The sequence below is a fragment of the Elgaria multicarinata genome, chromosome 1 (genome assembly GCF_023053635.1).
Source record: "Elgaria multicarinata webbii isolate HBS135686 ecotype San Diego chromosome 1, rElgMul1.1.pri, whole genome shotgun sequence".
NCBI classification, from domain to species: domain Eukaryota; kingdom Metazoa; phylum Chordata; class Lepidosauria; order Squamata; family Anguidae; genus Elgaria; species Elgaria multicarinata.
The window spans coordinates 130,335,193-130,352,149 of NC_086171.1; the positions used below are offsets into that span (position 1 = coordinate 130,335,193).

General features: G+C 43.0%; 1 protein-coding gene across 2 annotated transcripts in view; it reads left to right on the plus strand.

Annotated features, from left to right (window-relative positions):
- Positions 1-16,957, plus strand: part of LPAR3 (lysophosphatidic acid receptor 3) — a 39,568-nt gene that overhangs the window by 16,536 nt on the left and 6,075 nt on the right. For both annotated transcript variants that reach the window (XM_063117837.1, XM_063117847.1), the window contains exon 2: positions 7,982-8,738. In XM_063117837.1, the coding sequence (XP_062973907.1) occupies positions 8,000-8,738 (739 nt within the window). In that variant the 5' untranslated portion in view covers positions 7,982-7,999. The remainder of the gene's footprint in view (positions 1-7,981; positions 8,739-16,957) is intronic.

Sequence of the window (16,957 nt, forward strand, 5' to 3'; positions counted from 1 at the left end):
CTAGGTAGCGAGAGGCAAGAGAACCAGAGTTGGTGTAAAGACATTGTTCCAGCAGGCCTTCCTCCTAGGAATTGAGGCTTATAAGTTGAAGCTTTCATGCCCCACCTAGGGCTCAGCTACAGAACATCAGAGGCTTCCAGAAGGATTCCTTGTGATGAGGAAGGCCCTGGCCACAAGGAGCCCTCTACTCATGAGGAGCCCTCCTTTGCAACTGGCCATTTCTTACAGTGATAATTCTGGCCTGCCTCTTGAGACGCCACAACTCTCGAGACTAGATTGTTGCTCAGCCTCTCACCTCTTCTTGCGGGGATGGACCAAAGGCCCAATATCCTTCTGGTCTGTCTCCTGGCATGAGCTGCTCCTCAGTGTGGTTGGTCTCTGGGAGGTCTAGCTCCTCCTCTGAAGAGGATTCAGACTGGCTACCTTAAGGGAGTTTCCACAAGTGCATTCCCAAGTAACTGGCACTCTAAATAAGGGATTTGAGTGATAGCTCACAAGTGACACATTCAGAAGGGCAATATCCATCCCCAATGCTCAAAGGTCCTATAAACTGGGTTTGGCACACAACACACAGCCACCATCGCAGAGCAACAGGAACAGTCGCTCTAAACTCCCAACAAAAGGAAGTACCTGTTTAATGAAGTCCTTCCAGTTTCCCTCCCATGACCATTGTCAACCTGAGCAATGTTTGGAAGTGCCTTGTGTGGCTCACCAAAAAAGTCCGGGTGACTTTTCTCCACTGTCATCATAGGTCGTTGAGGGCATCTGTGGTAGCGTGGAGAAAATGCCCTGCGTCAAGTGGTGAGCAACGGGGAGTAGTTTTTAAACCAGCTTCCAACCTTATGCACTGGGTGTGCCAGCCTCCAGAGCAATTTGGATGTCCCTAATACAATTATCAATTGTGCATTAAAGAACCTGAAGTGGGATGGGAGAAGGGGTGAACTGAACACACCCTTCCATAGAAATTCTGGCATGCATTTGGTTAGAATATAGAAAAAGCAAGGCAGAAAGTAAGTACATTGTGTCTATGTAGAACAGGCAGCATGTTCTTTTCCCTGTGAATAACAATGCAGGCAAGTTGTTTCTGCCATGGGAAGGACCTAGTGAGGCATTATTTTTATGGAATTACCTCAAGTGCTGAAAATAAGCTGGGACAATGATTGCTGAAACGCTTCGCTGTGAAAATGTGCTAAGCTCCATCTGACATTAAAAGTTGTATACGCGTACACGTACAGACACACGGTGCATTAAGGAAAGTGCTTACTGAAATGGATCTGCAGCAACTTCTTGCACACAGCTGGAGAAGAAAAGCAGTACAGCACCATGTACATTGATGGTGCTATATAAATAAATAAATAAATAAATAATTATAATATATAAACTGGGGGAGGGGGGAGTCTCTCCTAGAGATTGCCTCCATGGCACCGCTTTGCCACTAAACCCCACAGTTTTGCTGCTGCGGGGTGGGTGTGGGTAATTACCATTGCAGAAGGCAGCACAGGCTTTCTGGCAGCTATCCTGGTACTTAAGCCCACCCCTTGGCCTCTGCCTGGCTTCTGGCTTCCAATCAGCAGTTGCCGTCCACCTTGGAATGCCCCGGCTCACAGCAGAAGGGCCGTGGTGACCTCACATCAAAGGAAAAAAGTCACGGTAAGTTCCCACCTTTTTAAAGGCATAGCTTCAGGGAAAAGTCCCATGGTGCTCAACCTTTTTACTGTTGCTGGACCATTTATAGGTATACCACTTGCTGAAGCAAGCATAGTTCAGGGCTTGGCAGCTTGTGGGCTGCATGGCCCTTTTTGTGTTCCCCTTCTCATTCCACTCAAATTCAGTGTCACAGAGGCAAAAACAGTGTTAAATTTGCTTGAAAACAAGACAGACGGGGAACACACACCATGTTTTCAAGCAAAATTGCCATCTTGGGCCCTCACTGTGTGCCTTGTTTTCAAGAAAAATCATGGGTTGTTTCACCACTGCGGCTCTGCCAAATTTCAACATCAAATTTGGCAGTGTGGGGCAGCAGTGCGCCTCCCACCAGATGTCAGAGATTTACCCGGCCCCGGCATAGATGAACAGTGCCGGTACAGATACACATCAGTCCATCAGCCATAAAACTTCAACAAACCCTCAGCCAAAATACAAAGTGGATGGAAGACATTATTTAGATGAGGCTGAGTAGAGTATTGGGATGAGAAGAGGAGGGGTAAAATCTATGAGGAGAAATTAATTATGACCGTTTTATTTTTTTTTAAAGCATTCTTAGTCTGCCCGTCAGCCAAAATGGCTTCTGGAGCAGCTTATATCCAGTTAATACAAACAAGACAAGTCTCTAGGTTTGCAATTTAAAAGGACAAGACACAAAAGAAAAAAGGGCTGGTGAGGGAAGAGGTAAAAAACCAAGTGTTGCTTTTTTCTTTTCTTTTTTTTTTAGCAGAAATGGCCCTACTTCCCATCTCATCTCCCTCTGCTGCAGCCTGCTGGAGTGGCTGCCGCTGGTGACTCTTGAGGGAGGATCCTTAGGGAGGTGGTTCTTCAGCAGGGCTGATGGAAAGGCAGAGATTTAGTGGCAGAGAATTGCTTGGAACTCCACCATTAAACAAATGAACGTGTACTTTGCCAGCCTTTTGAGTCTTCCCATGTTTCTGAGGGCAATGTAATATGGAGTCACCACAGATCACTGCCATTAAATTATGTTCCCTAATGAGGAAAATCCAAACGGCCAACTAGTCTGTCTGAACTCACATGCCCTGGCTATAGTCTTCAGTTGTCCCTCAGGCCCAGAAAAAGAGCAAAAATGTTTGTGGGACCTGACTGCAAGCAAAAGCTCTCAACAAATTCACACACAAGTAGACAAACCATGATTCTTGGCACTTGGTCCTCTCAGGTCCTCTCACTCCTTTTTGTATGTGTTTACTTTGGTAGGACTTTGTAATGGTGTTGCTCCGCCTGATGAGGCATTCTCTCTTGTTGAAAGGGCTCCATGTTCCATTGTCTAAGTAATCAGTGGCCGCGATATGCCCTCCTTTAATCTCCAAACTCTTAGTTTCACGAACAGGGAACTTGATTCTTTCTGTGCTTGCCAATGTCCTGTTGACAGGAGGAACAAGTCAAGGACAGGACCAGACTGGTAGGGAATGAGCAATACACATGCTATTCGTGCAGCTATAGCAACCAGGGAGAAAAATGGCGAGTTCTATGCTTTACAGGTGTGGTCTGGCATTGGGATAAGGAAAGGCCTTCCGTTGTATTAATTGCGGCAGGTTTGCTGCTGTTCCCAACACCATACTCCAAGGTGATGCCTTCAAGTTTAGCAATCTCCATGCTGTTATACAAACCTTTACATTTAAATGCAGATTAGTTACAGCCAAGTCTGGTGGCATTTACATGTTTACTGAACTTTGATTTGCATTTAGGTCTGGGGAGCAACTTATCTCCTGCTGACCATAATCACTGCAGTGTAAACTGGGAGGTGTGGAGAAGAGGGTTGCTGTGCTCCGATTAGCACACTGTGCACAATTTAAATGAGAAATACCCAATGGCATCTGCATAACTGACTTTTGTGTGTAAATAAGCCTACTAACCTTGGAGAATTGGAATTATTCCCTGGTGTGCAAACTGGGTCAAATGTATGCAAATATACATAGTAAACATGACTCCTAAGTTAAATGCAAGTGGCTTTTAAGATTTTGGCAAATTCTTACCCCAACCCATAACTTAACTGTAGGGTGACCATATGAAAAGGACAGGGCTCCTGTATATTTTCTGCATAGAAAAAGGAATTTCAGCATGTATCATTTGTATAAATGGAGAACCTGGCGAAATTCCCTCTTCATCACAGCAGTTAAAGCTGCAGGAGCTATACTAGAGTGACCAGATTTAAGAGAGAGCAGGGCACCTGCAACTTTAACTGTTGTGATGAAGAGAAAATTTCACCAGGTTCTCCATATATACAAATGACATCCTGAAATTTCCTTTTCAATACAACTGTTAAAGATACAGGAGCCCTGTCCTCCTTTTCATATGGTCATCCTACTTAATTGTGTGTGTGTGTGTGTGCGCGCGCGCGTGTGCACCTAGGGCTTGCAAATGTTTCCTGTAAAATTCTGCAAGGGCTTTCCCTAGAACCAAATGATCTGAACAGATTTTTTTCTTCTTGGCGGTGTTCCCAGCCCCTGGTTTATTTCCCATGTTATGGATGGCTGCTGTATTGAAGGTCCACAGATGTGCTTTCGCTGGATGTAGAGATTATTCAGCTAGCTGACAGCTTCTGTTCTTTCAGCAATGAATGGGTGTGAAGAGGAGGGGCTTTTGAATGAAAGGAAAGGTTTCCCCGTCCCACCTAATTCATCTGAAAAATTATGGAGGCACAAGTCACCTCCTCCCAGCACCCTGTTTTTCTGTTTCCTGCGATAGGAAGCTGTCTCAAGAACCTCTTTGTTTTGGGGGCGGCATATAAATAAAATATATCAATAAATCTTAGATGTCCCTGGAAAAGGAAGACAAACCCTCTTCCTCAAGGTACAAAACCCTCCTGAAATTAATATCTAACTTTGCTAATGTAAGCCTGCCATGTTTCTCTTTGTTTCTGCACGGGCAAGAGACAGATCTGAGTTACATCCACGCTTTATGTTTTCAGAAATGGTGTTCAGCCATTGCATTTTTGTCCCAGAATGCCAACTGTAATCTGATACTTGCAACACTTGCAGTGACTCATTCAGACTGCAACCCCCATTTTGAAACTGAGTCTATACTGAAGACTCATAGCTACAAGATCTGGCCCAATTTTTGATTCCCCCCCCCCCTTCAGTTTCTTCTCCCATTTCCTGCCTCTTGGGGTTAAAATAGATGCTAAATTAAATACGTAATATGCAGCCAATCCTTACCTCTTTTTTTTAACCTTGAAGTAAATACATAGGGCCCTGCTGATCCAGATCACCATATGCAGGTAGGAAAAATGTAAACCTTCCCATCTAGCCATATCCTCCACTAAATTTGTTTCCCATTTGTGGTGGCTAAAAAGGAACCATTGGCTGTAGCAGTGGTGTTCCTGGTGGAAATGTAAACTGTTAGAACTGGTTTGTTGATATGGATCAACATAGCTGCCTGGGGTTTTAGCCTCTCTTTGGTGGTGTGGGAACTGTCACGATGAGTGCCTGCACTTGAAAATTTACCCTAGACTGCAGATCCAATCATCCCATGTCTTAGAGTCTAATTTGCATTTCTGCAATGGCTTCCTTCCCCGACTTTACCTTGGGATCTGAACATGGAGACACTCTGATTTCACCAGAGTCTTTTTTTCTCTCTCCTCCTATTCCCCCTCACCACCTGCTTTGTGTAATATCTTGCCTTATGAAGAGATCTGCAGGTCTTGAAAGCTTGCACAATTTTTGTGATCTTTTGGTTGACCTAATAAAGGTATTATTCAAATGTGGATTAATTTATTTTTATAGTCAGCATGATTATATTTTCCCTCCCAAATCTCTCTTGACAGGCATCACCCCATATTGGTCTGCCTAATAGCGTGACCACAGTGAACCTGTCTAGCATCAAGGGATTTAAACTGCTCTTTTAAAAACAGCTATCGCAAGATTATCACCATCCCAATTTCATTTGCTGATAGCCAAACAAAATGTCCAATGGCACCTTAAAGACTAACATGTTTATTTTGGCATAAGCTTTCATGGACACAGTCCATTTCGTCATATGCATGAAGTGTTCTTCTCAGTTGGCAAGTCTATACACATATCATTGGGGTGGAGGTGGGGATTGTAAACAGTGAGGGAATTGAAACACAGAAAGTGCAGACAGTAGTGAGTTGATTAACATATGTAGCATGATAAAATGTTTTTGTTATTCAAGCCACAGGGGAGTTTTGTCTTTTGATGAATTGTAATTTAGCAGTTTCACACTGCAATCAGTCTTTGAAGTTCCTTTGTTCAATAATGGCCACCTTAACATCATTTACAGAGGCCTAGTTTGCATGTCATGGCCAATTCCTGTGTTGATTTCTGACATCCAAACCTGGAACTCTGGCTTATTTATGATTAAACAATCCAAATTTAACCCAACAATTGCTCATGTTTAGTTGTTGGGTCAACTCTGGGTTGACCCAACTCTTAATGCATAAACAACCCAGGAATTCCAGATTCGGATATCACAAAACAACCCAGTAATAGGACATTGTTGATTGAAAACTGAAGTGGCAAATTCCTGGGTTCAGCAATCCAGGAATTGGCAGTGATGTGAACTTTGTCAGAGCATCCTAGGAGGTTGAAGTGTTGCCCCACTGTTTTTTGAAAATTGCCATTTGTGCTGATAGATTTGTAGCCATTTATTATTTTGTGTAGATACTGGCTTGTTTGTCCTATGAAGAATGTAGTAGGTCATTGCTGGCAATTGATGGCGTACATTACATTGGAAAATGCACAGGTGTATGAACCCCGGATGTTGAGGATGGTGTTGTTAGGTTCTGTAATCGTGTTACCAGAGTGGATATGGGGACAGAACTGGCATTTGGGTCTGCTAAGGGGTCTGGTTCCTGTGTGTATTTCTGTTATTTGGCTACTTACTTCAGAGTAGGACATGTATAGGACTGAACTGTTCATTTAGGAAATGACATGTGCTTAAGGGTCCATTGATGAGGCTTGCTGGCCACTTGATTAAATAAATAAGCCATAATTCAGGACATTTATTAAAATCCTACTCTTCTATATTATTGAGGACTCTAAGTGGCTTCCAAGTTTTGTTTTCAAAACAATAAAACAATGGAGCATCTTATTTTCGTTGGATCTGGTTTTGGCACATGTTTTGTCTATGTTCTGTGGGAGCTCCATCACACCAGTGATTTATCACAGTCTTGCCATGCCTGGTATGTGTTTTTGCAGCGAGGTACTCACATGATGTCGTCCCTCCCCTGTGCTCATCTCACCTCTTCCCCTCCCTTTTCCAACTTATTTTGGAGCGGGGAAAGTCTGGGTTTTTCGCCTCCATGCACAATAAAGCCGTGCCTCCCCCCCCCCATATATTGCTCTCCTTCCTTGCACTATATTGGACCATCCTGTTTTTTGTTGGGTGTGTGTGTTGAAGGGTGGTCTTGCTGACAAAAGAGGAGTGTGGGGCAGTTCTCTGCTCAACTGTGAAGGGGGAGGGAGAGAGGGCGTCCAAACACCCTGCGGAGAAGGCAAGCAAGTCTGCTGCCACCTGTGCCCAGACTTAGTCTCATTCAACTCTATGGTTCTTACTCCTGAGTAGGCATGTCTAGATTTCCTGACCAGAACAATGTCAGTTTCCCATTGCCATGCCAACATTGACCACAAACTTCTCCAAAAACTAATTGTAATACTTTCTCTTCCTTATATTGTTTATTATGATCTTAGGGGAAAGCATAGTGTGTTGTTTTACCGTAATTGTGCAGTTTCAGGCTGCCGTACTATAGTATTTGCACAGAAATAAAAATATATACAAAATCAACTGCAGGGGGAAGGAGAACATAGGGGTTGGGGCGGAAGATTTCACCAGCACAGTAGCGCTCCAGTTGAAAAGATGCATTAGCTGAAAGAGCGCAACAACACACAGACGTGAAAGTGCCCAGTGCTCGACTTCCTAAGGAAATGAAGGGGGAAACCGCAGACTTAAAGCGGGGTGGGTGGGATGGTGGGATGGAGCTGGGGAACTGTAACATATGGGCTCCATAATTCTGCACTTAAAACACCCAAGTACTGTCACTGGAGAAAACTATATGTGCATAAATGAGCTGAGGTTGCATGCTGCACATACAGTAACACATGGAGTTGCATAATTTGACTTTTGTCAATGTGTAATGCAGAAATTATTTGTTTGGGAAGACAAGAGAGCTTTGATAACTGAGCATCATAAAAATGTAATAAATAAATAAATAAACAAACAAACAAACCTTCCTATCTACAACAACATGCCAAAATATAGCCATTCTAACCACTATTTTTCATCTTTCCCCTCCTAGGATGCAACTCCTTAATCCATGATGAATGAATGCCACTATGATAAACAAATGGACTTCTTTTATAACATGAGTAAAACAGACACGGCGGATGAGTGGTCGGGGACAACGCTGGTCATTGTTTTATGTTTCGGGACCTTCTTTTGCTTCTTTATTTTCCTTTCAAATTCACTGGTTATCGCTGCTGTGGTAAAAAACAAAAAGTTTCACTACCCCTTCTATTACTTGCTAGCCAATCTAGCTGCTGCGGACTTTTTTGCAGGCATCGCTTATGTATTCTTGATGTTCAATACTGGCCCAGTGTCAAAAACATTAACTGTTAATCGATGGTTTTTGCGCCAGGGACTCCTGGACACAAGCCTCACAGCTTCTCTGGCCAACTTATTAGTCATTGCTGTTGAGAGACATCTGTCTGTTGTGCGGATGAGGATCCACAGTAACCTCACAAAGAAGAGAGTCACCTTTTTCATTTTGTTGATCTGGGCCATAGCTATTTTCATGGGCTCAGTGCCCACGTTGGGCTGGAACTGTCTCTGTGACATTTCAACCTGCTCTTCCCTGGCTCCTATCTACAGCAGGAGCTACTTGATATTCTGGACAGTCTCCAACTTGGGGGTTTTCCTCATCATGGTGGTGGTGTACATAAGAATCTACATGTATGTCCAGAGGAAAACCAATGTTTTATCTCCGCACACTAGTGGATCCATCAGTCGCAGGAGGACTCCAATGAAGCTTATGAAGACAGTCATGGCGGTGTTAGGTAAGTTGTTCCTCCTCTGCACCATTTAACCCGCTTGTTCATCTGCCTTTCGCTCTAGCCCAGACAACAGAGGTGGTGAGAAGGAGGAGCAGTAGATGTCACTACCTACTTGCTCAGTGTCTGTCTGTCTGTCTGTCTGTGAAGCAAGCAAGTGGTAGCAATGATGAGAAATGAGGAGCAATAGAAGCTGGTGACTATGATGGTGAGAAGGTAGAATTCATTGAGAGACGGACCCCATGGAGGGCATCTTGCCCAGAAGAGAGCTTTTTCATTTTGTCTGTGAGGAAGCAATAAATGAGTAATGAAGGTGTCAACTGGTAGAAATTTCCATAGGCTAGCAGCTTTTGTACACAACAAAGTTGGTTAAAATATTGGGATGGGCTCAGCACTTGGATTACAGGGGGTTCAGGGAGGGGATTTATCCCCTTACCTGTTCTGATGCTTCCTTTAAGCTGCTATTTTTAGGAGACTATAGGATGGGCATGATATTAATAAAATGGGGGCGGGGTGAGATGGTGATGGGGCTTGAGGTTTTTATTTAGTGCTTCAGACCTTTCCTGACATAAGTGAAGCACAGATCACAATCAGAAAATGATTTTCCCTGCCCTACTTAATTAGAAAACCGTAACTTTTAAACAAAACCAATCAATGTGCTCTCTGGTGATTATTGGCCCTAGGTTAGATCTCAATTTCAAGGTTTATAAAGCTGACTTCCTTCATTTCCTCTTACAGTGCAATCCTATATCTGTCTTCGCAGAAGTAAGCCCCATTGAATTCAGTGGCACTTCCACATAAGTGCCACTGAGGCTTATATTACTGTCCCTAGTGCCCAGTTATTTACAACCTGAGGTATCTGGGTAGGTTCTGACCTACGATTGAGGGATGCATTTATAAGGGTCACTCCTTCCCCCAAATTCAATGTCCGATTTGCATTCCCACCTGATTGGGAATCTAGAATGATACAGTGCAATTTTAATTATTTTGTCAGCACAAGCTGGTCTTGGACACAAGCTGTTGGGTAGGTGTCCAGTAATGCTAACCGAATCTTGCAGTAGCCCCGTTGCCCATCAGACAATGAATGGCTTCTTTCATAACTATGATATAATAGTGTTGTATTTCTTCGTTCCTCCTTCTTAGCAGGAGATAACAGAAGAAGGCATTGCTCTGTCATGGGGTGGGTGGGCTAGTCCTGTCCCTGTTAGAAACATTCTGCGATATCAGGACCATGGAGGATGCCTGTTTTCCAACAATAACTTTGCAAATGTAGCGCACTTATCTTCCTAATGCTCAAGGACATCATTTCTTTAGTCTGGCAGCTAACTTGTTCTGGCAGTGGGCCTTGTCTTCTGGCAATAGTAACTCAAAGAGAGTTACTATTCTTCATTGTGAGATGATATTAATTGTTCACTGACTCGAACCTGTTGCAACATTAACCTACTTGCAGCTGATGCAAAACTATGCAGTGCCTGCACAAGGTTCTGGGTTCAAGATATTGGGTAGATTGGTTGGGGGCTTAAGACCAGGGCGGGCCTAGGTGGACCAATGTTCTAACATGGTAGACAGCACCTCCATAGCGCCTACTATTGTTGGGAGGCAACATGAACTAAAGCTACGGGAACTTCACTGCCTTCCAAACCTCCCCATTTTTCCTCCCCTAGCTGGTTTTACATTTCTTCTCCTTATTTTTCTTGCCTGTTGGGTATGCTGGGAGACATGTTGTCAGATGCCAGGACCAGCACCGTCTCAACAAAATGTTGCTAGCTTAAATGAATCAAAAGTAAGGCATCCATAGCATCAAGACATGATTTAAGCCATGGTTCTCTAATGGTTCTTAGGCCAAGAACTCTTCAATGGTTGGTTGGAAAGTTGAAGAAACAGTAAAGAACCCCTTTCTTTCCCCTCATGGGCTTTGTGAAAACCAAAACAAATGGCCACACTTTTGGCATTATAAAGAGCAGGGATTTCAGTTAGAGGGTCTCATTGCTACACTAGTTTTCAGGAAAGCTGATAAGTGGAAGTTTCAGTTCATAGATATTAGGACGTATAGTTCATGAGTGAAATGGGCAGGTATGAAGCTGGGAAGGGCACATATACTGCAGGGACTCTGTGGTGTGTGTGCGTACATGTATATTGATGCCTTGCGCCTTGCCACCCCCAGGCTTTTGTCTGTTGGAACATGGCCTGCCTGTTGTGGTGGCAGATACTAAAGCCCTTGAAGGCAGGGTTTAATTTCTTTCGCATATGGGGAAATAGCTACTTAGATCAACGTTGTAATGTGTTATATATAGCAACTTCATGCATTCATAATTGCTACTGTGTTGGGAGGCAACATGACCTGTTAGCTCCTATTCATTTATATGAGAGAGGGCAAAGAAGTACCTTTGGAGATCAGGTCTAACCTTGTTGCTGGTGACCCTAGTTTCTAGCATACAGGTCAGCATTTGCTATTTCTCAGCAGTGACCCGGATTGCCTTTCAAAAAAACATAAGAGCCATGCTGGATTAAACCAAGTGTCCACTAGTCCAGCATTCTGTTCACACAGTGGCCAGCCAGCTTCTCACGGGAAACCCTAAAGTAGGACATGAGTGCAGTAGCACCCTCCTGCCTATGATCCCCAGCAACTGGTATAGAGGTGGTGTACTGCTTCCGATACTGGAGGTTATATAGCCATCAGGACTAGTAGCCATTGATAGCTTTCTCCTTCATGAATTTGTCCAACCTCCTTTTAAAGATATCCAAATTGGTGGCCGTCACTACATCTTGTGGTAGTGAATTCCATAATTTAACTATGCGCTGTGTGAAGAAGTACTTCCTTTTATCTGTCCTGAACCTCCCACCAATCAGCTTCATGGGATGACCCCGGGTTCTAGTATTATGAGAGAGAGAGAGAGAGAGAGAGAGAGAGAGAGAGAGAGAGAGAGAGAGAGACCCCTGTCTGCACAGCCACAGGCCTTAAGGTTCCATTTCATGTGATACAAAGGTGTGGCAGAACCTTAGGAACTGATTTATATAGGAAATTATACCCTCCTTAGCAATGAAATTGCACTTTTAGCAGCTATGTGATAGGCAGAAATTCAACAAGTGATTACTTTTCCCTGTAATGGATATGCAGTGATCTAGAGAACCCTGGCTGTTGAACTTCTATAGTCATTAGATGGACAGGAGTCTTGTTGGGGGAAGGAGGTTTCAGCCCAAATTCTGATAACTTGGCTTCAGCTAGGGACAGTTGGTTTTTATTGCTTAGTTTTTAAAATACCTGAGCAGAAAAGCAAGTAGAATTAGTACCCGATAAGCACAGCCTTGCTCAAATAAGCCGTGCTAACAAGGATTACCAGCATCTCTGGATAAAGGCCCTAATGCACATATTTGTGCAGTTTCTTTCAAGAACGTTTCGCTGCCTTCGGGTGGGAAAAGAAGGGCCTGCTGGTGCGAACTGCTTGTGAAATGATACATTGCCAAGAACTTCCTCCAGCTCAAACTGAGATGGATGGCAGCGTTTTCAGTAATTTTGGCAGAGCCAGACAAGGGCTCAATTTGCAACAAGTTATAACCTATTAATTTGTTCAGGAGAGCAGCAGCATTTTCTTTCGGGTCAGACGTCATCCCATATGCTTTTCAGATGTTTCTAATTCTTTCTATTATGTTTGGAGATTATAATCTAGCTGAGTTTCTTATGTGACTGTTTTCCACCTTTTGGATCTACGTATTTTAGTAGCTGAGAAGTCACAATGCTTTCTATTTATCCTAAGTGCTCCAATGCTTTCCATTTATTCTAAACTTCTTGTTTTCCAGTTGTCGAGTCACTGAGTCATGGTGGCTTGCTGGAGAAGATGTTTCTGCTTGCCTTGTACAAGAGTTCAACCCAGGGGTTTCCTCCTTTGAGCCAAACTACATATTACACGAATTGCATAGCAGAGGACTAGCTTTTTATTTATTCTAGTGAAAGCAGACATTGCCCCAGTTCAAATTGTGACTGCTGCACACTAGGAGGGGGAGGATAAAACCTACCCTCTACCATTTTTCCCCCCTGAATCCACCCCCACAGGAGTTTTTGGTCAAAAAAAGGCAAGACAAAGCCCCTCAATTGATGCCACTGGAGACTTTTTCTTTTTTTAACGTGCCCAGTCCTACCGTGGATGGTGGTGGTGGTAGGACTTATGGAATTGGGACCACATATGCTTACACTAGAATCAATAAAAAACAAATCCTCAGTCACATGCTATGCTAGTGTGTTCTCAGTTTCCCAGGAAAGAGAGCAGAAATGATTCTGCTGTGTTTTTACCAGTCTGCCTAATTCTTTATAATCCATTAAAAACACCAAAATCTGGAAGTGTGTATGTTTATTATTTTTGTTCATTTGTTTTTAATTTCAGTTATTTACTCCAATAGAAATCCTCCACTCCAGTTTCCCCAAAGTACATAGCACGGAGTCTAGCCAAAAACAATCATTGCAGTTTTGGGGGAAATCACTTGAGAAGCAGTTGTGGGGGACGGGACTTCAGAGTCTTTTAGATACTTCTGCCAGATTTAGCAGCAGGTGACTCGAGTATACCACTTGAGCACTAAGCCTAGAGGGCTTCAGCCTGCAGCTCATCTTAATTTCATATTTGTATCCTGTTTTCCCTCCAAAGGGAAGACGAAGGGATTTTCTAGATGAGACTTCTATTATGTGCACACCGTTTCTCATTCATGGTAGTTTGTGGGTATTTTGGGCTTCTGTGCTTTTGAAGCATTTTTGGAGATGGGAGGGTGTGTGTGTGTTGACCGAACAAAATCAGGCATTTTGAGGAATGGTGGAATGAAACGCTAGTGTAGTTACACAATTCCACTATACTAGAGCACTACTCAGAGGTTATGTAGCAGAACATAGAGAAATGCAGAGACAGAACCCCCACTACCACCACCAAAAAAATTGTGTAGATAGCCAATCTTAATCCCACCAACGATCTGGAAGCAGAAGCACCAAAAGCCCTAAATTGCCTAACAAGAACTATAAAACAACCAATACAAAAGCATCACAACTGCAATCAATATAGACATATTATATATCTAAAAAAAAAAAAAAGTAAAAGTGTTCAATGCTATACCAAATTCATAATGACAAATCACCCAGGGTTGGATCTAGGATCTGCTTTCCATGAGAGGAAGAGCCCTGCTCATGGAAGATCCCTCTCTCAGATTTTTGGGGAGTCCCCCTCCCCCCCACACCACAGCTCACCCCATTCAACTCTGTGTAGTATCTTCTAGCTCTGTGTAGTATTTTCAGAAGGGCTGCTTTGGGAAAGAGCGAGTGGAGAAGTCCACTTCCGCCTATGCAGTTGATGCAATATAAATCTGGATCCAACCCCTAATGAGTATAACACATTTTAATGACAAAGGGCCTGTTCAGACAACATGCTAAGCCATGGTTAGGCCGCTAACCCTTTTGCAGCAAATGGTTAGTGAGCGTGTTTAAACTGTGCTTATGTAGCCATCATGGTTAGGAATGGTTCACACAACAGGCTAAGCCATACTGTTTAGCTCAACATGCTTACCATGTCATCTGAACAGGCTTACCTGTGGCTTACCATGTCGTCTGAACGGATATAATTATCAGTGCTTAACTAACAAATTATTGCACACAGTTAACTAATCCAATAATATTCCCTAATAATAAAGGCAACAAACTCCCATTACAATCCTATTTATGTCTACTGATAAGGAAGTCCCATTCAGTTCAGAGGGAGTTACTCCTAGGAAGAGCAACAGAACAATACATTGAAATCGACCAAGGGAGTTTTCCCAGAGCAGTAGCAAAGGTGAAACAGGGTGCTAGGTGTTAAAGTGTTTTAATCTTTGTAAACCGCCCAGAGAGCTTCAGCTATGGGGTGGTATATAAATGTAAATAATAATGATGATGATGCCTCTTCCTGCCTCTGCTGTGCTAGTGGAGCCTGCATCAGTTCTTGTAAACCTCACTTGTAAAGATGTCATCAATGACTTGCAAGGACCACATTGTATTAATATGAGAGAGAGAGGGAGGGAGGGAGGGATAGATGGCTGAACAGCAGAGTTTCGGATTGTTCAGATGATCAGTGGTGGACACAATGCAACATTGGTGATCTCCCTCATGTGTGCTGGTTGTGTGACTGGGATTACCCTAATTACCTGCAGTGCATCATGGGTTGCCATGTCCTCCAAACCCAGTGTGCAGTGTGGGCATATGCATTTTCATCCATCCTATAATCCCTACTGCAAGCCATGAGATGTAGGGTGGGTGAAAATGCACTATGCTCACTCGACATGGTGCAGAGAATTAGGGTAATCCCGATCATGCGATCGGCAGGGGCAGGAAAAACTGACCCACCGTTGTTTCCCCTGCTGACAGTCCAAAGCAGTCTTGGACTTAAAAAAAAAAAGATTGCCTGTTCAGGAAAGCGTGTGTGACTTGTGATCAGATCCAACCATGCAAATGTATCCTTTTGTATGATAGGGATAAATGATGCAAGCAGATCATGCATTAAAGTTGTGAAATGAGCTACAAATGCAATATAAATCCAGAGTATTAAAGAGCAGAACGAATGAATTGCAATGTGGTTAAGGTCCTGGAGACACCTTTTTTTGCCTGGAACGCCATTTTCTCGCTGCAGGACAACTTAATTTTCTGGTGTGCATGCATGTTTAGTCTTGGAGGACTTCTGCCCTGGGCCTAGAAATATTTTAATTAATAAATAATATTAATGATTTAGAAAGTTAACATTTGTTAAATTTTCTGGCAATATGAAGTTGAAGGCTTGGTTAAACCAATGAGGCACTAAAGGGGACCTAGTAAGTATAAGAATAAGAGCTACAATCACAGCATGGTGTGTACATGGTAAAGTCATGCTGTGCTGGATGCGTGCAAAGACTGGCCCAAATAACATCCCCCTAGTAAACAAATACAAATCTATTCTATACAGAATGACTAAGTCTTTGTAGTTTAGGGGGGAAATTATGACTAAGCGGAAGGGAACATGATAAATAGAATACTTTCACCCCCTCTTGTCACGTAATTGATTGACAGTAGGTAAATGGCTGGAAAAACAACAACAACAACAACAACAACGAGTCCTGTATCACTTTAAAGGCTAACACATTTTTTACGGCTTGAGCTTTTGTGGATTAGGGTCTACTACATCACATGCATGAAGTGTTATAGAGCTGGTACCCACTCAAAGTGAAATGGGGAAAAAAAATCAAATATCTGCATTGTAACACAGATATCTGCTGTGAAAGTCTCCCAACTCAGGCAAGCTATGAGGTTAATTTTTGGTTTAAGGACTTTGCTTCTTGTGTATCATCTATGTATTGTAATGTTTGATTTGTTTGGCTGCAAATTTCCTTTTTGGCTATAACCTCTAACTGGTTGCCTAATGAATTTGATTTGGATACACCACACGCACACACAAACACATATGGTGGAGGTGGGAGAGACTGTGAACAATAAAATATATTTTCTAGTCTTTAAAGTGCTGCAAGACTCTTTCGTCTTGCTGTAACAGTCTAACATGGCTGCTATCCCTCTAGAAATTGAAAAAAGTAATTGAGTATTTCTTCATATAGTACATTGGTGGCTCATGAAATTTGCTACTACCTGATAAGGCAATGACCCTTAGCTTAGGTGGCTTTGAGGAGGAATTATTGATTGACAAGTGGAACCTGCACTAAAATATTTCTCTGTGGAGTTCTCCTGTGCAGGGTGCCAGACATGCCCGCTCCCAGGATACTCCGTTCCACCTCCTGGTTTTCTGTCCTTCCCCCAGCCCCAAATAGAAACTTGGCATTTTGAAGCATTTTTCATTCATCTGTGTTTTGGATTCCTCCTACGCAACCCACTTTTAGGAAAAAAGCAAAAGGCCTTTTTGTGGGGGAAAGGGGGTATTTCTGCAGAGATTGAGATTTTCCTGGGCGTGTTGATACCTTCATCCTGTGCATGGATGGTGCTGTTTTGCCTGCTTTAGAATTGGCACTCACCCGTGAACTTGGCTAATAGAGGGAATTATAGACACTTGGATGAAGGAAAGTTATACTTGGCTATCAAAACTAAATGGAAACTTAATGTATAGTAGCAATATAGATCTGAATACAAGATCCTGAGGACTAATAGGGGTGTCTATGACTTTCATGCCATTGGAATGGGAGCTTCCACTGGTTGGCTGTTATTAGAAATGAAATGCAGGACTTGATGGATCTTTAGTCTG